The sequence below is a fragment of the Hippopotamus amphibius genome, chromosome 9 (genome assembly GCF_030028045.1).
Source record: "Hippopotamus amphibius kiboko isolate mHipAmp2 chromosome 9, mHipAmp2.hap2, whole genome shotgun sequence".
NCBI lineage: Eukaryota > Metazoa > Chordata > Mammalia > Artiodactyla > Hippopotamidae > Hippopotamus > Hippopotamus amphibius.
The window spans coordinates 79937217-79965159 of NC_080194.1; the positions used below are offsets into that span (position 1 = coordinate 79937217).

General features: G+C 36.1%; 1 protein-coding gene across 23 annotated transcripts in view; it reads left to right on the plus strand.

The window, feature by feature from the left end:
- The window catches only part of ARHGAP32 (Rho GTPase activating protein 32), a 256016-nt gene that overhangs the window by 157645 nt on the left and 70428 nt on the right, over positions 1-27943 (plus strand). For 22 of the 23 annotated variants that reach the window (XM_057747404.1, XM_057747399.1, XM_057747406.1 and 19 more), the window contains 5 exons: positions 4998-5084; positions 16004-16141; positions 18118-18210; positions 19061-19183; positions 20737-20814. In XM_057747404.1, the coding sequence (XP_057603387.1) occupies positions 4998-5084; positions 16004-16141; positions 18118-18210; positions 19061-19183; positions 20737-20814 (519 nt within the window). Of the gene's footprint in view, positions 1-4997; positions 5085-16003; positions 16142-18117; positions 18211-19060; positions 19184-20736; positions 20815-27943 lie in introns of those variants that run through there. The other variant, XM_057747420.1, reaches the window with a different exon arrangement.

Below are 27943 nucleotides of genomic sequence, written 5' to 3' on the forward strand. Positions count from 1 at the left end.
GTTGGCCATTCTGACTGGTGTGAGGTGATACCTCATTGTGACTTTGACTTGCATTTCTCTAATGATTAGTGATGTTGAGCATCTTTTCATGTGTTTGTTGGCCATCTGTATGTCTTCTTTGGAGAAATGTCTATTTAGGTCTTCCGCCCACTTGTGGATTGGGTTATTTGCTTTTTTGGTATTTGCTTCTGTCTTTTGTGTGCATATGTCCCACCCTGAACATGTTCATGAGTTTCTACTGTTTTCTAGAGTAGTGAGAAAGTTGGTTCTGAGAGTTTTTGCATGTTTCTGTGAAGGGACTAGAGTTTGGAGCTGCCTTCTTCACCATTTTGTTGATACTATTTGACTGTCCTGTTTTGCTTTGGATTTTTCCCCTACCTCCTTGTCTTAATTTGGAAATTTGTTCTCTCCTTCCCTCCTCTTCCTTCTTCCTCCTTCTGTTCTGCTTAGGAAGATTGACTTTTTGCTTTTATTTATTTTTTTGACTCTTTTTAAAAAAATTTTTATTTATTTTATTGGCTGCATTGGGTCTTCATTGCTGCACGTGGGCTTTCTCTAGTTGTGGCAAGCAGGGGCTGCTCTTTGTTGCGGTGCGTGGGCTTCTCATTGCACTGGCTTCTCTTGTTGTGGAGCACGGTCTCTAGGAGCACAGGCTTCAGTAGTTGTGGCACATGGGCTCAGTAGTTGTGGCTCACAGGCTGTAGAGCACAGGCTCAGTAGTTGTGGCACACGGGCTTAGTTGCCCCGCGGCATGTGGGATCTTCCCGGACCAGGGCTCAAACCTGTGTCTCCTGCATTGGCAAGTGGATTCTTAACCACTGTGCCACCGGGGAAGCCCTACTTCTATTCTTAATTCTGTTGCAGGTATTGACATTTAAAAACTGTATCCCTGTCTTTATGGTTTGGAAGTTACAGAGTGTTTTTCTGTTCTGTTAGTGGTCACCATTAAAAATTTAACTTGAACACTTAATTTTTATTCTAAAGTTTATCAGTGTCTTTACTTTTTCTCTCAAGCAGTACTAGCACATAGAATGCTTTAAGTGGGGTTAATCTTTCTCGTCTTCTATGATAGTGTTGTTTAGGATTTATAGTTTCATCTCTTTATCTCTCATGATTAATCATTTTTTTTATATGTTAAGATTTGTTTAGATGTAATACTTATTTGCGGAATTCTCTGCTCAATATTTCTGCTTTATACCTTAGTTCTTTATCATGGAATCCTTTTTCATCTTTAAGTACATAGTTTAGAAGTCTTTTTAGTGAGGATTTGTTGATGGGAACTCATTAAGTTTTTATTCTTCAGAAAATGCCTTTTATCCCCCCTCTTTTTCTTGTAGGTTTAGGTGTGAATAAAATCTAGGTTAGTGATTTTTCTTAGAACTATGAAGATAGTCTCAAACTTCTGCTGTCTGTTACTGTTGAGAATTTAGGTGTTTTATGTTTACTTAAATATTTATCCTTTCTGCTGTTGTGTATTCCTTCCTGAAGTTCTGGGTTTTTGTCTGGTACTATTTCCCTTTAATCTGAGGAAGGTGTTTTAGCTTTTATTGTTGCACTGGTCTGTTAGAGACAAATTCTCTTAGCTTTTGTCAATTGTAAATGTGTTTATATTTCTTAAATTGCTGAAGTTTATTTTCATGGGATATAGAATTGACAGTCTTTTTCTTCCAGCACTTTAAAGCCGTTTCTCTTTGTCTTCTGTCCTGTCTTATTTCTGGGGAGAATTCAGCTGTCATTTATATATTTCCCCTAATGATATATATATTTTTTCCTTGTCTGCTTAATGACTTTTTTCTTTATTTTGTTGTTTAAAAGTATGATTATGATATGTCTAGTAGTGATTTTTAAAATTTATCCCATTTGGGGTTCACTATTTCTTGAATTCGTTAGCTGGTATCTTTCATCAGTTTTAGAAAGTTCTCATCTGTTGTCTCAGCAAATACTTCTCTGCCCCATTCCAATCTCAGTTCCTTCTGGTAACGCCAGCTGTACATATTACTTGTCCATTTGTTATTCTTTCAGAGATCTTGACTGTACTGTTATTTATTTGTTTTTCTGGTCATTCTCTTTTTCTCTTTGTTTCAGCTTGGGTACTTTCTGTTGACCTGTTTTCAACAGAAAGTACCCAAGTGATCCTTTCAGTGATCCTTTCATCTTTTGTGTTCGGTTTGCTGTTAGTATCTGACATTGTAGTTTTTAAAAAAAATTAATTTATTTAGTTATTGGCTGTGTTGGGTCTTTGTTGCTGTATGCAGGCTTTCTCTAGTTGTGGCAATTGGGGGCTACTCTTTATTGTTGTGCACGGGCTTTTCACTGCAGTGGCTTCTCTCGTTGTGGAGCACAGGCTCTAGATGCAGCGGGCTTCAGTAGTTGTGGTATGTGGGCTCAGTAGTTGTGGCTCATGGGCTCTAGAGCGCAGGCTCAGCAGTTTTGACGCATGGGCTTAGTTACCCTGTGGGCATTTGGGATCTTCCCCAACCAGGGATCGAACTGGTAACCACTGTGCAACCTGACATTGTAGTTTTTATTTTTAGCATTTTCTTTTGAATGTTTTTATACATTAGTCTCCTCTAGAATTCCCTGTATTCTTACATTCTTACATGTTATCTTTTCAAACTAAATTTTAGAATTTCTACCATGATTAATTTACCTTTTTTATATTTCAATATCTGGACCATTTCTGTGTCTTTCTTATATTGTTTCCTCTCTTGACCGTGGATCACAATTTCTTGCTTCTATGTATGTTTTGTAATTTTTTATGCCAAATATTTTATATAAGAGACAGTAGAGAATGAAGTCAATAATTTTTATCTCCAGGAATGGGCTCTCCCTTCTTTCCCCACTCTGTTAGATTGTTGTGTTAGATTATGTTAGTCATGTTTGATGGGGGGCAGAGTCAAGCTGACCTATGGCTGATATAGACCTGGCCTTTGGCAACTTTGCTTTGCTTTAATTTATCATTACTTTTAATTATTTTGAGTGTAAGTTCAGAAGATTTTTTTCTTCTTTTTTTTTCCCCAGCAAGGAAAATTGAAAATTGGTGAGATCTCTTTGTGCTTTACTGCTAAGCCAGTAGTTTTCTGAACTGAGGGAGAACAACCTGCTTGGTTGCTAGTTCTCTTTGCTCTCTAGCTTTTTGTGCCAACAGAGCACTCTTTTCCGGCTACCCTTGCAGATCCTAGTGTATAGCTGCCTTATACTCCTGCAATGCCTGTACTGCCTCAGTGGGGTTTCTCTCAGCTTTTCTCTGCCACCTCCAGCCTCCAGTTGTTAAATGTGCCGAGAGCCTCAGAGGCTCTTTCTCAGTATTCTTGCCCTCTCTCCATCTCCAGTGCTTAGCCGCCTTGTGCTTGGGGAGACTCCACACACTTCACGGGTTCATCTCTCTTGGTTCTCCCACACTCTCCTCTCAGCCTGCCTTTGGTGTACCCACCACGTCCATTTGGTGAATACCTGTGAGAGTCGGTTGCTGGGTGGGTGTTGACTGCTATATGGTGCTCCTTGGAATTTTCGTTATCACTCCAGTCCACATGCCGTCCTTTGGGGTTTGGCTGGTTTCTCCTTACCCTGTCTAAGGCAGATTCTTTATCCTCCTGCATCTTTGCCAGGCATCTGAGCATATCCATATGAATCTATTCCGTCTCAGGAAAGTCTTATCACTGTTTGCAGCTTAGTTCGTGTAGATTTCTTTTCATTCTTAATTCTTTCACTTTGTAAAAAGCTTATTTTGTAGTTAATCTGGCTTATTTTGGCTAGTATGAGAATGGTCATTATCCTCTGAACTTCTCCTACTTAATACCACGAGGTTTTGTTTTTTTAAAAAAAATATACTTCTGATGATATTGCTTTCAAAAATAGAGGATATCTTCTCATCAACTTTATATTTCTTATAATATTAACTCTAATGATAGGTAATGTTTAGTAAGTACTTACTGAGTGACAGGCACCTTAGTGAACACTTTATATGCATGATTGCATTTAATACTCATGAACTTGAGAATAAGAGTTATTATATCATTCCCATTTTCCAGATGAGAGATTCAGTGGGTAGGTGAACATTATATAATCAGTTAGTGGCACTTTTGAACTTAGGGTTGTCTGTATCTGGAGCAGAGTTTGCAAACTCACATCCCTAGATGGGACAGATATTTAAATAAATGAGTGAAGTGAATAGAGTGTAAAAAAATAATGAAGCAAGTAGCATGATGGAATGATAGTTAACATTCAGCCTAGGTACTGACAGAAAAGAAAAGAGTAATCTGTGACAAAGTCTCTGGGAGAATACATGCCTCATTCAAGGGGGATGGTCACTTCTCAGCTCCAGCCCATGTGAGAATATGGGTCCAATAGTTCAGATTTTTCAGTAGAAGCCAGAGATCTGCATTTTTCATATGAAATCACTCAGTTTCTAAATGTTAGCTGCTGATTCAAATAAAAACAAAATAAAATCCAGTGTGCAGACCTGCATGGTGAGTCTGAAATAAAACGTGTCTGCAGGCCCAACTTGTTCTCTGGGTAGCCAGTGTGCAGTAGACCACCAGTCACACTGTCTCGCAGGGCACACCTCAGTGCCTTCCTTTCACATTTATGCTGTACATCAAGGACAGGAAGGCCTGCTTTGCAGTGAATGTACTATTTTATTTACTGCTGTTATGATGTTGTGCTGGTTTCGGTATTAAGCTACAAAGGCAATTTTTAGAAACATACTATTTATTTTTTTAATTTTTATTTTATACTGGAGTTTAGTTCATTAACAATGTTGTGTTAGCTTCAGGTGTACAGCGAAGTGATTCAGTTATACATATAAATGTGTCTGTTCTTTTTCAAGTAGAAACATTTTTTTAAAAATCTCGAATTCTTCATTTATATGCTTTAAGCAATAGAGGCATATCTTACATTAAATTGATGTGAGGGCCCAAGTGTTACTGAATGCTTATTTTATTCTTGTTCATTAATCATGATTTTCTATCCCTTTTGCCCTTTCTTCTTTGACATAGCTTTCACTTTCAGAAGAACAGAATGAAGTAACAAAAAATGGCTGTGAATCTAAAGAGCTGGTCTACCTCGTGCACATTGCTTGTCAGGTAATTTTGTGGATGTGTTCTCCGTTTCACATAAAATTTAATAAAGATTAAATATGAATGAATAACTGCATAAATGAATCAGTAAATATGAACAAATAACATTGACTGTGGTAATACAGATGTTTTATTTTGTTCTTTCTCTCATTCATATTGGTATTTCTGCATGTACTCAGAGTTGAAACAAATAATTTAATAGAGGCAGTTTAGTAGGTATTTAATTTACAAACTTAAATGAAAATTCTTGTAAGAATAAAGCAAATACATTGTTTATTGATGATAAGATTAAATGAGTCAGCTACTGGTCACATATTACAATAAAGAAACAGATTAAGTGGTGTCTGCATCAGATGTACACTGTTCTAACCAAGACAGTAAGTTCCGCTCTGGTGTAACCATAGCATGTGCGTATGTTTCAGAAGTGTGCTATTTAACTCTTAATATTAGAGCTTTTTTGAGGGTAATCACCGTGACTTGCTGTTAATGAGGTTTAACGTATGTCATTTGTAGCATTGATTATTTCCTCCATCAGGTAAACAGTTTGTTCCTTTTATTTATTCTTTGTTCTTTGAGGCTTCTTGCCTATCTTTGAGTTTGTCGTTGTAAAGCAAGTGTTTTCGAGGAAAGCTTTCTTATGTACAAAGTTTTTAGTTTTCTTTGAGAGAGAGTAAGATAGGGGCATTTATGTTTTTTTCCAAAAAGTATTATTCATGTACCTGAAGTTAAAAATTAAATAATCTGGAAAAGTCTAATGCCTGTTTTATACAGGAAATACTTTAAATTCTTAGTCTTGGTATGACTTTAAGGAAAACCTTTCAGAATTAAGTGCTTTTATTTGTAGGTGAGAGAATATGAGACCGGAAATTGAACTTAGTGTGTGTGTGTGTGTGTGTGTGTGTGTGTGTGTGTGTGAGATGTTCAGAGTTGCATACCATTTGTACATGGTTTATTGTTTGTCATCTTGGTTCCTTTGAGGAAGTGGGCAGTTCTGAATCAGTGTTTCATGACATATTTCATTAAAAAATGCTTCTGTTCGGTAAGTGAATTTTTAAGTGAAAATATCAAATGCTTTTATGATGAACCATTGCTAATAGATAAATATCAAATATTTCTTCTTTATCTAGAGTACATGACTGGCATGTCAGTCATGAATTTATTATTCCATCTAAAACCTACACCTTTTAGTGTCTTCTCTTCTTACCACTGATTTCCATTTGTTCCAACAATGCAAGTATTTTTATTCTCATAAGCAAAACACAGTGTCAAAAATACCTATGCTGTTCTTAAAAAATGACCTTCAAAAGGTAAGCATGATATTTTGGTACCATACATTAGAATGTATAATCATTACCTGATTATGCCTCCACAGATTAGTGACCTAGATAGTGAGGCTTTCTTCTGACTGTAAATATCTTATCAAGCTGCTTAAAAAATTTCAGACTACCTGTTATACTATTTATTACATCAAAGTAGTAATTTAATGAATCGTAATAATGCTGTCGTGTATCTCCTCTGCCTCACCACTGTAAGTAATCATTGATATGTTCTCATGGCTTACCTTCTGTATTCTTGCCATATGTGTCAGTCATAAACCATATTAAACTAGAATCATTTTTTTAGTAACTGAAACTCACAGTCAAACCTTCTAATTTTGCAAATGAGGAAATTGAGGCCCAAATTATGAAAGTTGCTTTCCTAAGCAATATGAAATCTGAGCAGGAGCTACTAAGGGCTTCAGTTTCCTTATTGCCAGCTTTTCTTGCATCTCCTTAGAATTTGCAGTCTACAACAGATTTTAGAGATTGCTTGATCTTCAAATGAGATAAGATTACCCTTACACCCTGTAATCTGTTCAGTATAGAAGCTAATTTCATATCTCATATCTTTGCTAATTTGTAATTTTTAATAATGTGCACTTAAAATTCTTTTTATTTAACCAAAATTCTTGGTCCGTCATCTTAACCCACTTTCTTCCTTTGTTCTTTTATCTTAGAAATTGTCCAATTAAACAGCTGTGATCTTTTTTCTTTCTGTAGGTTAAGTGATACTGATTCCTTTAGGTATTACCTTTGAGTCTTGTAATGGTGTCTTTGCCTCTGTCTTCTAAAGTTTTAATTTCTTTTTAAATTGTGAACCCAGAAATGTAAGCCATGTCTTCCATACTGCATAGATCCAAATTCAGCAGGCATTTTTTTGATCACTTATATGTCTGTATTCTATTGTTTTATTCATTAGCTCAAAAGCAAACATTAGCTTTTAAGTGTTATTTTTAAAATAGCTAATTTAAACCTAGCTATTGCAAGAATTTATTCTAACATGTGCCCTAACGAAAATTCTGCTCTGCTCTTTCCCCCTATAATTTTGGTGATTTAAGAATAATTGTTGCTTAATGAAATACTTGGTATTTTGTTGTCCCATAGTAAGCTGAGCTTTAGAGTAGTTGAAATGAGTGGTTCTTATTGAAGTTGAATTGTATGAACTACCTTTGTGTTTTAACCAGAATTCATCAGTGTATAATAGTTTATTTTTTCTGAAGATTAAGTTTTTCATAAATATTTACAGTCATGTGAAGGCTTCTTTATGTCCCAGTTGATGGAGTAAACAGTTGGTTTTAGGGGAATGCTTTCCTGCCTCAGAATATCTCCTGTACTCTAATGCCTGAAATTCCACCATCAGAAATGCATTCCTCAGTATTAAATATCTCCTCCACTCAGTCCATTTAGAATATGCTGTTACGAAGGGTGTGGAGTTGATTATTAACGTTTGAATAACGTTTGAAGAGCATCTATGAATGCACTGTATAAGCAGATTGCAAACATTCTTATTTAAACCTAAAAACTTTCCTCTGAAATGTTAGTGTTACTCTTCCCATTATATAGAAGAATAAACTGCTGCTCGTAGGTGTTAAGTAACTTGTGTAAAGCCCCATATTTGGGATAAGGCCAGATTGAGATTTAAATCGTGTCTTTCTTTTCACTGAACTTCATCATACATACAGCTAATTCATAGTATTAATTCTTTTGCATGAGAAACTTTCCTGTGATAAAGGGTCTTCAGAGGACAGGGATGAAGACTGTTATTCTCAGAAAGAACAGCAAGTGTATGCAGATTTTGTCTAACTCTTTCTACTCTGTTATTACCAAGCTATAGCCCAAGCTGTTGTATCTTGTTGGGCCATTGTGATGGCATCTTGTTTGCACCCTGTAATTGATTATAACCCTTTCAACTGCCAGAATGAGGTATAATGTAAATTTAAGTGTGTTACTCTTATGGCTAAAACTCTTCAATAGATTTCTACTAATTTAAAATGAAACTCTTTGAGGGCCCTGCAGGATCTGGACCATGCCTACTATTTCTGCATAATGGGATAATCTTCTCACTCCTATGTTTTGGTCTCACTAGCTTTCAGTCAGTTCCTAAAAGACCCTTAGTTTTTTCCTGCAACAAGGCATTGACTCCATTCACACACACACTTGCTGTGTCTGGTACCTGCTCAGTTCTCAGGAGGCAGTTTAGATATTGCCTTCACAGAAGAGTTTTTCCTGACCATGCTAACTGAAGTAGGTTCTCGCTTATTTCTTCATAGAACAGAAGTTATCATTATTTTATTTACGTGTTTATTAACTTAAAAAGTATTTTTTTTTCCTCACGAGAAATAAATTCTAAGAAGTCAGAGGTTTACAGGTCCTTCCTCTGTTGCATCTCTTGTGCTTACCCCAGAGCTTGCTGCTATGTAGGTGCTCAGAAAATATCTGGTGAATGAATGAGAGAAAGAAGAACAAAATTTTGTGTTAGAAATTTAATCCTATATACACCTGGGGTATTTCTTTTTCTCTCATTCTTCTTTATCAGCCTTGCTAAGAATTGTTGATTTTTGTTATCCTTGGAAAGCAATAGTTACTTGATAGTAATAATTATTAAGGTTAGAAATTAGCTGCAAATTAAAATTTAGACAGATGTATATAATGAATTTTGTCTTGTTCATTATAAAATAATTGAACTTCTAAAATACTCTATTTACTTTATTCAGCCTATTTAGAAATTGCATGATTAAGGTTGTTTTTTCACATATGAAATTTGAAGTTCTTCTTCCATATCTATAGAAAAGATAGGTGTTTTATGATTTTTAGAATTCTACTCAGTGACTTTAAAACAGTTTGAGAGGATTTGCAAATCATGTGTTAAGGCTTTAATTTCTTGCATGTAAATCTATTTAAAACAGCAGTCCCCAACCTTTTTGGTACCAGGGACCGGTTTTGTGGAAGATAGTTTTTCCACCAGTGGGGGATGGGGGTGGGGAGGGGATGGTTCAGGAGGTAATGTGAGCAGTGGAGAGTGATGGGGAGCGGCAGACGAAGCTTCGCTTGCTAGCCCACCGCTCACCTCCTGCGGTGCAGCCCAGTTCTGGTCTTTGGCCTAGGGGTTGGGGACCCCTGATTTAAAAGATCCGACTTTTTACTAGCACAAGAACAATTTTTAAAAGTTGAAAGAAATTAGTTATTGATATATGAGGAAATGAATTTTGAAATCCAGTCCCCAGTATTTACCTTTTGAGGCTCTGAAAGTTATTGCCTTTATGTGATTGCTTATTGATATTTATTTCTTTGAGCAAGACTATAATAGAGAGAAGAGAACATGATTACTTTTTATAAATTTAATAAACTTTATTTTTTAGACCAATTTTAGGTTTACAGCAAAATTGAATAGAAGGTACAAGGTTCCCACATATCCTTTTTCCTCACACATCCTTTTTCCTCACACAGGCACATCCTCCTCCACTGTGGACATTCCCCCACTAGCATAATACGTTGTTACAATTGATGAACCTACATTGACTTGCCATTGTCATCAAGGGTTCACTCATGATGTTGTACATTCCCTGGGTTTGGACAAGTTTATAATGTGTATCCACCATTATAGTATGCAGAATAGTTTCACTGTCCTATAAATTCTCTGCTCCACCTGTTCATCTCTAACTTCCCCCTAGGCCCTGGCAGCCACTAATTTTTCTTTTAGTTGTCCCCATAGTTTTGTATTTTCTACAGTGTCATATGGTTGGAATCCTATAGTATGTAGCCTTTTCAGGATGGCTACTTTCACTTAGTAGTATGCATTTAAGTTTCATGTCTTTTCATGGCTTGATACTTATTTCGTTTTAGTGCTGAGTCATATTCCATTGTCTGGATGCATCAAAGTTTGTTTATCCATTCAGCTAAAGGATATCTAGGTTGTTTTCAGGCTTTGGCAATTTTTGATAAAGCTGCTATAAACTTTTGCAGGTTTTTTTGTGTGCATAACTTTTCAACTCATTTGGGTAAACACCAAGGGGTGCAATTGCTGGATCATATGGTAAGGGTATGATTAATCTTGTAAGAAACTGAAATGTCTACCAAAGTGGCTGTACCATTTTGTATTCATACCAGCAGTGAAAGAAAGTTCCTGTTTCTCCACATCTTCACTAGCATTTGGTGTTATCAGTGTTCTGGATTTTTGCCACTCTAATAGATGTGTGATGATATCTTCTTGTTTTTATTTGCCTTGCCTGATGACATATGGTGTGGAGCATCTCTTTTCATATGCTTATTTGTCATCTATATATCTTTTTGTGAGTGCCCGTTTTTAAATCTGTTGTTGTTGATTTTTAAGAGCTTTTTGTATATTTTCGTTAACAATCCCTTATCAGTAGGTGTGTTTTTGGCAATATTTTCTCCCAGGTCTGTGTCTTGTCTTTTCATTCTCTCGACAGGGCAGAAAATTTTAGTTTCCATGAAGTCCAGCTTATCGATTCTATCTTTCATGGATTGTGCCTTTTGCTCTTGTATCTAGAGACAGTTGTCACCAAACCCAAGGTTATCTGTATTTTCTCCTATGTTATCTTCTAAGAGTTTTATTGTTTTGTGCCTTATGCTAAGGTCTTTTTGAGTTAGTTTTTGTGGAAGGTATAAGGTCAATGTCTAGATGTATTTTTGTGTGTGTGCATAGTCAGTTGTTCCAGCACAATTTGTTGAAAAAACTTTTTTCTCCATTGTATTGCCTTTGCTTTTTTGTCAAACATCAGTTGACTGTGTTTAGGTGGGTCTGTTTCTGGGCTGTCTATTCTGTTCCATTTGTGTATATATCTGTTCCTTTGCCAATACCATATTGTATTGGTTATTGTAGCTTTATGGTAACTCTTGATGTTACATACCATCAGACCACCAACTTTGTTCTTCTTTAATATTGCATTAGCTATTCTTGGTCTTGCCTCTCCATATACACTTTAGAATCAGTTTGTCAGTGTTCATAAAAATAACTTACTGAGGTTTTGGCTGGGGTAGCATTGTGAATCTATAGATCAAGTTGGGAAGAATTAACATCTTGGCAATATTGAATCTTCCTATCCATGAACATGGTATATCTCTCCATATTTAGTTCTTTGACTTCTTTCACCAGAGTTTCGTAGTTGTCCTCATATAGATCTTGTACATATTTTGTTAGATTTATACCTGAGTATTTCATTTTTTGGGTGCTAATGTAAATGGTATTGTGTTTTTAATTTCAAACTCCACTTATTCATTGCCTGGTATATAGGAAAGCAGTTGACTTTTGTATATTAACCTCGTATCCTGTTCTTTTGCTATAATCACTTACTAGTTCTAGAAGTTTATTTTTGTTTGTTTTGTATTTTCTACCTAGATGATCATGTCATCTGTATACAAAGGCAGTTTTATTTCTTCCTTCCCCATCTATATATCTTTTATTTCCTTTTCTTGTCTTATTGAATTAGGTAGGAATTCTAGTACCATGTTTTAAAGCAGTGATGAGAGAGGATATACTTGCCTTGTTCCTAATCTTATTTGGAAAGCTTCAAGCTTCTCACCAAAAATCATTTCCATTTCTATAAACTAACAACAGACTATTAGAGATATTAAGAAAACAATCCTGCAATTGCTTGAAAAATAATAAAATACTTAGGAATAAATTAAACCAAGGAGGTGAAAGATCTGTACACTGAAAACTGTAAGGTACAGTTGAAAGAAATGGAAGATAACAGAAATAAATGGAAAAATAGTTCTTTACTCATGGAATGAAATAATTAATGTTATTAGAATGTCGATACTCCCCAAAGCAATGTACAGATTCAGTGCAATCACTACCAACATTCCAGGGGCATCTTTCACAGAAATAGAAGTCACAATCCTAAAATTCATTTGGAACCACAAAAGGTCCTGAATATTTAAAGCAGTCTTGAGAAAGAAGAACAAAACTGGAGGCATCATGTGCCCTGATTTCAAACTATATTACAAAGTTATAGTAATCAAAACAATGTGGTATTGGTATAAAACAGAAAAGTAATCAATGGAATAGAATAGAGAGCCCAGAAATAAATCCACACATATATGGTCACTTAGTTTACAACAAAGGAACCGAGAATATACAGTGGGAAAATCACAGTTTCTTCAATGACTGATGCTGGGAAAACTGGACAACCACAGGCAAAAGAATGAAACTAGACTTCTGCCATACAAAAAAATTAACTCAAATGGTTTAAAGTCTTAGCTGTAAGACCTGAAGCTGTAAAACTCCTAGAAGAAAACATAGGTAGTATCCTCCTTGACATCGGTTTTGGTGATGATTTTTTTAAAAAAATCTGATTCCAAAAGCAATGACAACAAAAGCAAAAATAAACAAGGGGAACTACATCAAACTAAAAAGCTCTGAACTGCAAAGGAAAATAAGAAGGCACCCTATGGAATGGGAAAAAATATTTGCAAACCACGTATCTACTAAGGGGTTAATACCCAGTATATACAAGGAACCCCTACAACTGAATAGCAAAAAACAATCTGATTTAAAAATGGGCAGATGTCTCTTTAGTCTCCTCAGCAAGTGGTGTTGGGAAAGCCGGACAGCCTCATATAAATCAGTGACAATAGAACACTCCATCACACCATATACAAAAATAAACTCAAAATGGTTTAAAGACCTAAACGTAAGACACGGCAACATGAAACTCCTAGAAGAGAACATAGGCAAAATATTCTCTGACATAAATCATAGCAGTATTGTCTTAATCAATCTCCCAAGGCAAAAGAAATAAAAGCAAAATTAAACAAATGGAATCTAATCAAACTTAAAAGGTTTTGCGTGGCAAAGGGAACCATCAACAAAACAAATAGACAACCAGTGGAATGGGGGAGATATTTGCAAACAATGTGACTGACAAGCAGTTAATATCCAAAATATGTAAACAATTCATGCAGCTCAATATCAACAGAAGAAACGACCCAATCAAAAAATGGGCAGAAGACCTAAGTAGACATTTCCCCAAAGAAGACATACAGATGGTCGACAGGCACATGAAAAGATGCTCAGTATCGCTAATTATTAGAGAAATGCAAATCAAAACTACAGTGAGGTATCACCTCACTATGGTCAGAATGGCTATCATCAAAAAGTCTACAAATATCAGTAATAAATGCTGGACAGGGTGTGGAGAAAAGGGAACCCTCCCACGCTGTTGGTGGGAATGTAAATTGGTGCAGCCACTGTGGAAAATAGGATGAAGGTTCCTTAAAAAACTAAAAATAGAGTTACCATATGATCCAGCAATCTCACTCCTATGTATGTACCTGGAAAAAATGAGAACAGTAATTTGAAAAGATAATATGCACCCCACTGTTCATGGCAGCACAGTTTACAGTAGCTAAGATGTGGAAGCAACCTAAGTGTCCATCAACAGGTGAATGGGTAAAGAAGATATGGTATATTTATACAATGGAATATTGCTTAGCAATAAAAAAATAATGAAATATTGCCATGTGCAGCAACATGGATGGACGTACAGAATATCATACTAGGTGAAGTAAGTTAGATGGAGAAAGTATGATATACCACTTATATGTGGGCTCTAAAAAACGATACAAATGAATCTGTATGCAAAGCAGAAACAGACTGACAGACATAAAAAACAAATTAATGGTTACCAAAAGGGAAAGGGAGGGGGAAAAGGATAAATTAGAAGTAGGAGATTAACAGATAGAAACTACTATATGGAAAATAGATAAGCAACAAGGATTTACTGTATAGCACAGGGGACTGTATTCAATATCTTGTAATAACCTATCATGGAAAATAATCTGAAAAAAACAATATGTATATAAAACTGAATCACTTTGCTGTACACCTGAAACTAACACAATACTATAAATCAACTATTTTTCAATTAAAAAAATCCAGAGCTTTCGAATAAAAAGTGAGCATCTGTTTAATCTCTGTGATCTATCTATCTAGGTATATATTAAATTAATTTTTGTAATTTTCTGGTATTTGAAGTATTGCATAATTTTTGAAATGTATTTGTGTGAAAGAAAAAACATTTGCAACTACACGATAAGTTGATTTTCTTTTTTTCTGCCTTGTTCATCCCAAAGGAACAAGTATTTAGCCCCCTGTTGTCATTCAGGAATGCTTTGGGTAGAAGACAGTGGTAGCACTGAGAAAACAAAGGAGCTTACCTGAGCAAAGAGTAAAAGAACGACTTTCCCACAGTAGAAAAACAGCACTTAAAAATCATGTAGGCAAGAAAGGGAACATTTCACAAACAGAAGAAATGCAAGTAGTTGAGCATAACTGAAAGCAAAGAAAGGGCATGGAGGAGTGGTGAGTGGGATCACACTGTAAATTTAGAAAGGCCTGATGATGCACGCCCTGATATGTGCAAGTATGTTTGGACTTAATCTTGTGGATCAGTGGTTCCCAACTCAGGCGGATCATCAGATTAACTGGATCCCATTCCAGACTCATTGAACTAGCATTTCTTAGAATAGGGACCAGGAGACTGCTCTTTAAAAGTACCTGACACATGTGTTCTCTTATTTCATTCTAACAATGCTCTGAAAGAGGGACGTGGTGTTTCTCTTTGTCTACGTAGTGGAGAATTGCAGTCCACCGTAGGATTAGACAATTTTGTCCTGTTAGTTATGGACATACCTGTGTTTAGAATTCAGCACCTCTCCCATGAAATAGTACCTTCTGCTTCTGCCCCATCTGGCTGAGGCCAATGTAAAGGAGCTACACTAGAGATGTTCTCTTCAATTCTGAGATGGGTGCTTTTTCTCCTAGTCCCTCCAGATTGTTATGAGACGAAAGTCTCCATATAAAAGTAGATTAAATTGTCAAACCAAATGGTGTGTAGTAGGGACCAGCTCATCATTATTGTCCACGGGACCTGACAAACTTTGTATTTTGTATTGGAAGAGGGGAGTTGAGGAGAAGATCAAAGGCAGGGAGGTCAGAGGTAATGTTGTTCCGTACTAAAGCTTGGGCTATAAAGTGGTAGATTCAAGAGAAAATGAGAAGACAGTGTGTGATAAATATGCTCTGTGAGTCGATTTTCATTTCTAATGAGCTCGTGAGATTAGGTGAGGAAAGGAAAAAAGACTGAGAATTGGGGAGCTATAATGGGTTCTAGGTAATATGTGCACATCAAATGCTTATAGGTGAAATTTCAGTGGTATTGATTATCAGTGTATTTCCAGTCTTAGTCATAGAAAATGTTTGTAGTGACTGATCAATAACCTAGTTTTATTTTTCTTTAATTTTTGGTAATATTCTCCCACACAAAATCATTTTATGGTTCTTTCTGTGGGTTTAAGGTCACATGCTGTCTTCCCATGTACCAGTTATTATTCCCAAGGAGAGCCAGTGGACTAGACCAGTGATAGGAAGAGGTTTAGTAGACAGTTCTAGCTTATTTTCCATGATTGACATTTTAATGTATATAACTCACTAGAAGGTTTTGGAGTTTAACTATTTACTGTCAAGTGAATTAGTAAATATAAAATCTTATGAATAACATATCATTGTGGAATAAAGCCTGGTTCATAACCATTCCCAATAGAGACAAATTATAGGAGTCTTTTTGTTGTTGTTACTCATAGGGCAAAAGTTGGATTGTTAAAAGGAGTTATGAAGATTTTCGGGTACTTGATAAACATCTTCATCTATGTATTTATGACCGACGATTCTCCCAGCTCTCAGAGCTTCCCCGTTCTGATGCCCTGAAGGACAGTCCAGAGGTAAGCACTCAGTACTTTGCAGAAGTAATTACTATATGTAAATTAGCAGAATTTCTTTGCCAGTATAGTAAATAAAAGCTTATATTGAGCATTCAGTAAGGTTCGTGGGATTACTTAACTATTTCTTAACTGAAAAATTAGTAATGCTGTTAGGATATTTAGAATTAAAATAAGTTCAGTGTATAATTTTATAAGAAGAATCTCATATCTTAATATATAAATGAGCAATATATATGAGCAGATCATTTTTTAAAGAGAATGTAAAATATAGAAGCAAAAATATGGAAAAATGTTGACCTTACTAATAATCAAAGAAATGTGTATTCAGATGATGCTGTTGACTCAGTGTATGATGGCAGGCATGTCCATGCACTTATTTCCATTCCTGCCAAAAATTTCTGGTAAAAATATGAGATTTTTTTTTTAAGAGGAAAGAGATTCTTTTATTATAACATCAGAAAATACCATCAGGGAATCAAAAATTGTGAGGAATCTTTGAAAGCAGATGGGGGCAAGAAAATACAGCATAAGAAACTTGGACAGGAGGACTGCAGAGGGACAGATAAGCTAGAAATCTTCAATGTGAAAACTGAATAAACAGCGCAACAGAGGAGCAAACAGAGGGCTTTTCAGAAGCATGTATACCATCCTCAGAGAGAAAGGGAGGCAGTCATGTTAATGGAATGAGAACAGAGTTTTAAAAAAATAAAATAATCAGAGATCTTAGAAATGAACATATGGTCTTTTAAATTAATTTTAATAATAACAAACCTTAATAGCTGGACTGCATGCAAAATGGACACAGATGAAGAGAGAATTAGTGAGTGAGAAGAGCAAGCTTTGTAAGAACACAGCCCCAAAAGGGATAAAAAGTTGTGAGAGAACCATTGGGAATCACAGAGAATAGATCCACAAGTTTGTACTCCTCTTGTATGCGTTATAGGAGGAGAGAGTGGATGAAAGTAACTAAAAGTATAATGCATTTCCCTGTATTAAAAAAGGGCTTGCTTTCAGGTTAAATGGGCCCATTAAGTGCTAAATATAAGTGAAGATACACACATCTAGAAACATTGTGGTAAAATTTCAAAATGCCAAAACAGAGAGGAAACCCAAAAAGCTTCCAGACAGCAAAAACAAGATTTTTCTCAAAGAAACAAGAAATGTATTGGCATTAGGCTCCTTGGCAGCCACAGTGGATGCCTGAAAACAGTGCAAGTCCTGAGGGGAAGCCATTTCAAATCTATAATTAATTCCCAGGCGATTACGTAGTGGGGGCAAATTAGAGACTTTAGTCATGCAAGAACTGACATTGAGGCAAGGTCTCAGGGATGTCTTAAAACCTCAGATTCTTTCGTTTCATAGGAAACCTAGATGTCTCTGTGCCTCCATTTCCTCTGTCTGCCCGTCTGTTGCGTTTTTCTTTCTCGGACTGTCTCAGAACATGACCGCTCCCACCAGGGGCCGGGTTCTCATTTCTTTTTAAGATAGCAGCCAGGTTGAGCTGAAATTTTGTGTCACAGATCCTAATTCCTGCAGCAACTCCTGTTAGGCCGGTTAATGTTGGGTCCCTGTCCTGCCACGGCCAGGTATGTGAAGACTGCAGCAGGCCTTGGAGAAAGCATTTCAGAGTAGCAGGGGGAAGCTGGGTGGAAAAGCAAGTATGTCTCTGCTGTCATTTTACATTTCCAATACAAAAACAGAAAGAGAAGACAACCAAATTAGAAGCTGTACAATAGTATGACCCTTGATGAACAGAGGCTGAGGTGAAAGTTCTGTACCAGACAGGAAATTATGTAAGTGCCTATAGTGTCTGTTCATGGAACTGTTAAGCCTCTGTGAAGAACCTCCGTAACTATAAAAATGCCTAAAAATCTGCAGATTTTTTTCTCCCAGAAACAACCAATTTACCCCAGTTTCTTTGACAGAGAGTGTAGTATCTTTATTCTGTTACCATGGAATCTTCTCTTTTTCTTTAGTCGGTCACTCAGATGCTTATGGCTTACCTGTCCCGCCTTTCAGCTATTGCTGGCAACAAGATCAATTGTGGACCTGCCCTTACTTGGATGGAGGTACTAATCTAGTTCAGTTTTTATTAAAGTTAATTTTTAAATTATCTACTTAAGAAATTTCATATTAATTTTAATAGCTATTGAGTTTCAGGAATCGAATAAATGAAGCTTATTCTCAGCTTCTGGAAGATAGGTATGTGATACAATAAATATTTTTCATCTCAGATCTTTCTTTGATAATCCAGGAAGCTAATTTTAATATTATTTTATGAATCATAATGACACCTGTTATTTTGGTGTTTAATATGTTAATATATGTACATTTAGCAAGGTGTATGTGTATATGTGTATATATCTTTTTAGTTGGCTTAGAAAATAGCTTTTAGTCATTTATGAACAAGAGACAACCCTTTAAAGGGTCTGATTTAAGAATGTCTTGAGTGATAGAGTCTCCAGTCAATATGTTAGGTTGTTCTCCTTAATTTGCATATGTAGAGTTACAGTATTCTCTCCTCCCAGTGGAAACTGGGAAGATGATGAAAACTGGAAAGAATATAGAACTTAGAGCCAGGCCGACTTGCATTGAGATCTTGGTTCTTCATCATTGGCTGTGTGATCTGGGACAAATGATTTAATCTCTCGTAATGTATATAACCTCTTTTAGCTTTAGCATCTTCATCTTTAAGTGTTGGTAGTGATGATAAGTGTCTTTTAGAGTTATGAAGATTAAATTATATATGTTATATGTACAATGACTGGCATATAGTAAGTACTCAATAAGTGGTTTTTTTATTTTTAAAGATTCTTGGGGTTATGGTTTTTCTAAATCAGGTTGAACTATATAAATACACAAAGAAGCTTGCAAGTCCTATGTCTTGAACCATCTGATAGTATATTTTCTTTGTTACAGATTGATAATAAGGGAAATCACCTTCTAGTTCATGAAGAATCATCCATTAACACTCCTGCTGTTGGTGCTGCCCATGTTATCAAGAGGTACACTGCTCGGGCCCCAGATGAATTGACCTTAGAGGTAAGTGACTAAAGATGCTGTGAGTTAGCTCAGTCCCTGCTGCCTTTCTAGCTTCATCTTTAACTGTTTCAATCATTTCTTTAACGAAAGGCACCAGGTTTTCCTGTGCATTATTGTCTTTCAGCCTGGTATGCCGTCTATTTTTATTTTAATGACTGTACTCATTCTTGAAAATTCAGTTTAAATGTCTCCCATCTCTTCTAGGAAGTCTCCTTGATCTCCTTTCCTCTACTCTGTGGAAATACATATCCCTCAGAACGTGCACGGAATGCCATTCTGAGCTGTTCTCAAGGCTTGTCTCTGACATGTCCCTGATTGCATTCAGTCATAATTGTTCTCTTGTTTGTTTCTGTGAGCGTCTTGACAGCCAGATCCTGTCTTTCATCTTTGTGTTTTTAGCACCTAAAAACAATACTCAGTGATACTTTCTTCTCATTGTTCATAGATTGAAGTAAAGACCAGATGAAAAGTGAAGTGAACATTTCTTGCTATCAGATGCAAAAGGAGGGGAATTAAGTTTCTTTCTTTAATATTGGCTGATGAGAGACCAAAAAAAAAGAAAAATGCTGGCAGTTATTCAATTTAAGAGAAAAAAGTGTAAATTTTTACTGTATAGAATTCAAACTGTTCTCAAACTAAATTTTTAGCTTTATACACAAAGGAATCCTTGGTCTTAAAGATACCATATCTGTTAGCAAATATGGTTTTGTGAAGAAGACTTGCATAACTGGAAAAATTAGTTGTGAATATACAAAAAAATTTCTTAAAGCAATATTGTATACATTAGCAACATTGCTCTGAAGTGCTTAACTGGTTTATCACAGAGATCATCGCTTCTTTTGATTGAAGAATACAACTTGCTTTAAATATATTATTAAAAACTATTCTTGCTGTTTTCATACTTATGATTTTGTAAAAAGTTTGTATAAACTCATTACTTTGTCTTTTAGAGTGAAGAAAGTTAGCTATTTGGTGGGAATATTATATTGAACCATCTATTGAAAGAAATGTAGTTGTCATTCAATTTTACATGTACTAAGAATAACCCCAGTAATTGTAGACATCTTAGAACTTTCCTATATGATGAAATAAGATACGTCAGATTCTTAGCACAGTGTCTGTCACATGGTAAGCGCTCACTTAAATGTATTAATAGAAGCTGTTGTTCTAAATATGAGTATTTAAAATTGCCTTTTATAAGTGAATCTGATCTCATTTAGTAGCAGCAGTAATGGTATTTTAACAAAAGTGATGATGGTGTGATTCGTGGTGTTCAAAACTCTTATGCTATCAATCAGGCTTTCTGGAGTTATTACATGTGTTAATTGGACCACAGTCTTTGTGCTGCTTAACTTTTTGTAAACCTCTCCTTAACAAATGGTTAAGATTATTAAGTTCTTTACAGAAAGAGGTGTTAATGTTTTACCAGAAATAATGAAGCCAGAAGATAAGATAGTACTTTACCTTTTTGTTACAGTTCAGATTTAAATTCTAGACAGACAATTGATTAAAGATTTGATTAAAAACATTTCACCTAAATTTTTTCCTCCTAGGTGGGAGACATTGTTTCTGTTATTGACATGCCCCCAAAAGTGTTAAGCACATGGTGGAGAGGCAAGCATGGATTTCAGGTAGGCAACAAAGAATTCGGGGTGGAAGATTCAAAGAAAGTTTTTTCTTTCAGTAGTATTTCTGTTTACAGTATGTGCTGGCAGTGGACTTTGTCATCAGAAATTTTGTCTGCAGTGATAAAAAAAAAATGTAGATGACATTAGACTTGGGTTTCCTTTTCTGTTACTATTGTGGTTGTTTTGATCTGCTTCTTCTTCCCTGTACGGTGGTGTAGCCCAGGTATGGGCAGAATCACATGCCTGGTGACCACTTTTAGATGATCAGGACTGTGACTCTGCCTTGCTTTTCAGTGGTTTAAAATCATGAATCACATGTCTTCTCTCTAGAATTAAGTGAGTTTGATCAATATTTTTAATGCATTGTAACTGTTAATGTAAACAGTGTATCAGTTGCAGAATAACAGCAGAATCTAAAGTCATCTCTTTCTTTTTCCTTATATGCCTCAGTAACTTGAGACCTGATAATGGCATCTTTTAGACTGACTAGCCCTAATTTCCATAGGATAGATGTTTCCTTCTCTCTTTTAAAACTATCACTAGAAGAGCATCTAAAAAAGCCTTAAAATTGTATCCTTAATATATAACCTGTGGGTTTTTGTTGTCTATAAAAGTGTTCCTAAAATACTGCATAGATTAAGTACTCATGCTGCACAGTTGGAAACATTAGCAACTATTATATAAATGTCTTGAGCTTTAAGTGCATATAAAATAAAAGCTATTAGGTTTTTATAAAATGTATTTTATCAAAAAATAATCATAAAGTTTAAAACAGGATAGTATGATGGTTCTAGTGCTAGATTACTTGGGTTTTAATCTTGTGTTATTTTGAGCAAGTTATTTTACTTCTCTGTGCTTCAGTTTCCCCATTTGTAAAATGGGGATTGGAGGACTATTCTTAATCTCATAAATTATTTTATAAGATTATTCTTAATCTCATAATATTATTTTGAGATTATTCTCATTCTCATAAGATTAAATGTGTAAGGATAAAATATGTAAAGTATCTAGAGCAGACCTGTTGCATATTTTTTACTCAATAAATGTTGATTTTAAAATGTAAATAATTCAGTTTTTTATTTTTCAAATTTAGTTTTATCTATCCCTTTATCTGTTAAAAAGCATTTTAATTTGATGATTAAAACCAAAAGAATCATATCTTTATGACCCCACAAATTTTCTTGTTTGTATAATTGCAGTCCTTCTTTATCTGTGCTCTGATTTCTTAATTGCTATGAATAATTGGTGCGTCTGATTAAATATGAAACTAAATGGAAAACAGGTATTACCTCTTTTCTTATTAAGGTGTCAATTTTCCATGTTCATGGAAATGAGCTATAAATATTAGGGTCCCGTAGATGATCAAAAAGTAAATTTGGCTTTAAAATGACAGTTATGTTTTAGTCTTGATGTTGCTACCTTTCTTATAATCTTAGACAAGCCACTTGCTTTCTTTGGACTTTAGTTTCTTCTTAATTAGAGGGTTCCACTTATAATCCCATTAGCCCTTCTTAACATTTTAATTCCATGATTATGAAATAGCAGATTTTTCCTTCTTTCACATAACAAATATTTATTGAGTATTGACTCTGTGCTAGGTATAGATTTATCTTCCTAATGCTTTTATTTAGAGTTAAAAATCAGTTTATTCCCCAAATTATTTAATATAAAAACAGGTTTTTAAACTTTCAGGACTGATTTGTAATTGATAATGAAATGTTTTCCATACAGGAATGCTGGTCTGTTTAGATCATGTCGGGGTATGACCATAAGAAGAGGAGTTGATTTGGGGGCATGGGGACACCCATAAAACCAGGAGTGGATCTTTAAATGTCACTATCAGAACTTCATTTAGAAAAGGAACTGAATACTTTAAGGAAAGAACCCACACGATTCAATCTTCCTCACTCCCATCCCAAGTGCAGTCACACTATGAGATGCTGGGGGTAAAGGCTTCAGCATAACAATTTGGGGGACACAATTCAGCCAGTCCTGGACGGCTAGGTAGGTGGGGCCACCGTTAGGGCTGTCTTGAAGCCTTTCCTGGACTCTCTCACATAGAGCTGATGAAGAGTAGGGCCCTACTTGAGCCAGGCTGGCCTTAGGCCAAGGGCAGGCAGAGCTTAAGGGTGATGTCCACGGCTGCTGAGAGCTTGAGGGCCTTGGGAGGAAGGAGCCCTGGAATGACTGCTTCATGGATGCCCCTCCCCACCCCACTGTGCTCAGGCAGCATCTAAGAAGGGGCCCAGCGAGTACTCACAGGCTGGTACAGGGCCTTCATTTCATTCATGGCAGAAGGCCCTCTGGGCACTGCTGCCATTCCCCAAGGCAGTATGAGGAAGACAAGCAGTACTGGTCCCCTCCTCAGGGCCTCTCAGATGAGTGGGAGGTTCAGAGTCCAGCAGGATTCCCTAGGAGATCTAGGAGGGATTCCTGGAGGCGGTGACTTTGAAATGCAGAGTCTCATGCATGTCTTTTGAGGATAGGATGTGCAGATGACCTGTGTAGACCAGCTAGACGTGAAGCAGCCATGTGACCAGTTAGCCAGCTTGACTGGTCCTGGTCTCACAGATGGACTCTGTAAACTGGGCTTTGTCAGTGGGCCATGAAGGAGGAAGCACCGAGGCAGGAAACCTGTCTCCCTAATATAGTAGCAGGAGACAAGGGGCTGGGCTTGGCCTTGGGGTGTCTTGGACCGTGGTCTTCCTGGGAATCGAGGGCATTTAGAGCTGATCACTCTTGGGAGAAAGGGTGAAGGGGAGCAAAGATGTGGCCTGTTGCTTGCAAGGATGGAGGCCATTCTGAGATGTGGTGCTCTGACTGCTGAAGGAACGCGTTCTAGTAATGTGATGTCGGCGTGCAAGCCCCATGTGTGTGCACTGGCAGGTCTGCTCAACTTGACGTGTTTATAACACGTTACGTGAACTCCTCTTTTCTTTTTTCTCGGTCACGTGTATTATTGTCTCCGGCCAGCTGTTGGGGCATGACAGGGGTACAGGTGGTGTGCAGAAGCCTAGCCCTAAGAGTCCTATGAACTGATGCTGTGCAGTTGCTGGCTTGTGACGTTGTTTTATTTTTTATTATTATTTTAAAAATAATTAATAGATTCTATCATTTAGTAAAAATTTACAGAATAATTGACCACATAATACTCAAAATTTCATATACTGCCTGCCCCCCACACATATACAGTTTCTCCTGTTAACATCTTGCTTTATAATTCATTGACTAGAATTGGCAAAATGCTGATCTTTATTTACCACGAGCTGATTAGCAGAGTTTACCTACAGCACAGAGTAAGCACTGCTTCTGGAAGAGTGTCTGAGGAACACCAGGGCCAGAATCACATAGATAAGAATAACAGTGTCAGTATCACATTCTCCTCTATAATGATGGAAGCAGTTTTGGGGTTTGCTTTTTGTTACATTTAATGAACCAGTATTCATACATTATTATGAACTCTAATCCATGTTTTCATTAAGGTTCACTCTTTGTGATGTATGTAGTTCTGTGGGTTTTAACAAATGCATAATGACATGTATCTACCATTACAGCTTCAAACAGAGTAGTTTTCAAACTGGCTTCTTTCACTTAGCAATATGCATTTAAAGTTCCTCCATGTCTTTTCATGGTTTGATAGTTCCTTTTTTTATCACTGTCTAATATTCATTATTATGGGTGTGCCATAATTTATTTTTTCATTCACTTATTAAAGTGCATCTTGGTTGCTTCTAGTTTGGGGCATTTATGAATAATGTTGCTGTAAGCATCCATGTGCAGGTTTTTGTGTGGATATATTCTCAGCTCTTTTGGGTAAATACCGTGGAGTGCACTTGCTGTATCGTTTGATATGATCATGTTTAGCTTGTAAGAAACCACCAAACTGTCTTTTGTTTTTTTTATTGGAGCATAATTGCTTTACAGTGTTGTGTTAGTTTCTGCTGTACAATGAAGTGAATCAGCTATATGTATACATATCCCCCCCCCGCCCAATCCAACCCATCAGGTCATCACAGAGCACTGAGCTGAGCTCCCTGTGCTATACAGCAGGTTCCCAGCAGCTGTCTGTTTTACACATGGTAGTGTATTTATGTCAAACCTAAGTGGTTGTACTATTTTGCCTTCCCACCAGCAACAGCAGTGACACTGCTCTGCATTCTCATCAGCATTTGATAGTTCTCAGTTGTTGTTTTTTAAACCATTGTAATAGGTGTGTGATGGTATTTATTTCATTATTGTCTTAATTTGCAAATAAAGTCAGTTCAAGGAATAGCATTTACTAATATAGTGAAGAGTGCTGTACTGCTGTCTTCATGTCCCTGTTACCAGTGACTCCTTCTGCTCTCTCTTCATCACTGATTCTCAAACTTTACTTGATGTGCTTATGACATGTTACATGGGGGAACATGTTAAAACATAAAATCCTGTGACCTAAGCCCCAAAATTCTGTTTCAGTGGTTGTGGGATGGGATTCACACTGCATTTTTATCCATGTGATTCTGGCCCAGGTGTTCCTCAGACCACTCTTCAGAAGGCACTGCTCACTCTGAGCTGTAGGTAAACTGCCAATCAGCTGCTGGTTGATAAGATCAGCATTTTACCAAGTTCTAGGCTGTGTATTGTTTTAGCCTAGACCATAATTTAGCTGAGGGAACAGAAGGATTAGTTCATCCATGTGTTTAAATTATACTGTGACTGTGTTTCTTTTCTTAAACTTCTGGGAGTAGGAAGTGTGAAATTATATTAACTATAGTAATTTGAAATTCTGAACCCTGGTTTTTACTTGTCTTCTAAAGAGTATATTGAATCTTTTACCTTCGTTTTCTGAGGTATTTCATCATACAATGTCTCCTGCAGCAGAAAAAAAAAATGGCATCAGCTTTTGTGCCTATCTGTGCACTGTGGTTGAAAATGTGAGGTGAGATGTCTGGAAAGTCTTTTTTTCATAGGTAAAAGGCATAATACAAGTGTAAAATGTTACTATCTTTAAGGATTATTTGTTCGTTTAGTGCTGTGTTTCTCAGAATTTTATCTGGGAGCCGCTAGCATCAGAATGACCTGAGAAACTTGTTAAAACCAGAATCTCTGGGGATGAGGACAGGAATCTGAATTTAATCAGGTTCCTCAGGTGATTATTAAGCACAGAATGTGAGAACCACGGACCCAGCCTCCCATTGTTTATCCTGTGCACAGATAAAGGAAGAAATTAAACACGGTTTAGTGAGTGTTCTCCTTTCCCCCAAGAAAATCTCCTAAAACATATTTGGAATACAGTCAGTCTAATGGGTAAAATAGCATTTAAGGAGTGACAGGATTCTATACAGCTCATGTTCTCTTGGTTCTCCACAAGATGATTAAGGGTCAGCTATTTTACTTTTCATAGTTACCCCAGAAGGTTGTGTGAGGGTTTCTGTGTACAAATATCAGAGAAGCAATTCTTGGACAATAAACATTTCCTTACCTCAGGAGTTTAATGTGGTTCCAAATAACTTATTTTCAGAAAATTATTATTTATTCCAAAGGGAAAACATTTGGAAACTTGTCCCTTCTAGTGAGTAGTTTCATAGAGGAAGACAATTTACCCACTTATTTATACAAAGACCACCATCATTTTATGTAGGGAATTCAAAGCTACATCTTTTCATTACTCAAAATTAAGTAGAGCAAAATATTTCCTCTCCAGTTAAGTAATGGGAAATCACATACCATAATTTTTCATCTGTAATGTTATAGAATTTCAAGGGAAGAGGGAGTATGTGGTACTACAAATACAAGGACTTGTAACACTTCTTAGTGCTTTTATGTGTGCTTTCTAAGTGCTTTCCATTAACCTTTAATTCTCACACTCTGAGGAAAGTACTACTATTACCTCTCTTTTACTGACAAACTAAAACAAAAGGGGACTAAACTAGTAGCCCATTGTTGTTTCACTGTTTAGTGTCAGAGCTTAGGTAGAAATTTAGGCATTTTGGGCAAAGAACAAATCATAGTAGTCATTTAATGAACCAGTAGTGGCTTCTATTTGTCTACATTTGTGAATCGTAGATTTCTATAGTAGAAAAGATGGTAGTGGATCATCTGGTCCTAAACTGTCATTTTAAAAGTATAGAAATCCAGAGACCAAGGATTTTAGATAGATTGTTCTGATTCACAAAGATAGTAAATCATTGGTATAGCCAGAACACAAGCTTGGTGAATTCCAATTTTCTATTTTTTACCCCCTTAGATCACAAAAATAAATTTTCTTAATTTCTGTGTTTCTTATTGCTGTTTTTATTTTTCTTATTCATGCCATTAGCAGCTGCCACTGATGTTTAGAAAGAAATTAGTTTCTAGATAGCCTTTTGTTAATTTATAACATTAGAGTATGTCCTACCAAATGATGCTTAAACATTGTTTCATGGAAATTATTGACAAAATGGCTTAGAGTAGTAGTTCTTAACTGCATCAAACCCTACATAATGATAAATAATTTCTAAAATCCTTCCTTATTATTGTGAAATGAAATTTACAGTTATTCCAGATGTAGTCCACAAACCAGTAGCATTAACATCATTCAGAAAATATAATAAAACCCATTTGTAATAGCATCAAAACTATGAAACACTTAGGGATATATTGGAAAAAAGATACATGATCTATGTACTGAAAACTACAAAGCATTTTTGAGAGAAATTAAAGAATATTTTTTAAATAAGAGATATATACCCTGTGTATGGGTTGGAAGTCTTTATAGTGTTAAGATGTCATCTCTTCTCAAACTGATCTCAATCAAAATCTCAGCAGATTTTTTGTAGAAATTGATAAGCAGATTAAACGATTCATATGGAAATGCAGAGGACCTAGAAAAGAACAACCAAAACAAATTTGGAAAAGAACAACAAAGGGGAGAACTAACAGGAATTGATTTGAAGACTTAACTGTGAAACTGCAGTACCAAGAGAGTGTGACATTACGGGAAAGAGAGACAAGTAAATCAACAGGACAGAATAGAGTCCAGAAGTAGATCTACATATACATGGACCACTTATTTTCAACAGAGTTTCAGTGTTGGTTCAATGAAGAAAACATGGTCTGTTTTACAAATGATCCTGGAACAGTTGGATATCCATATGCTTCCAGAAATCCTTTG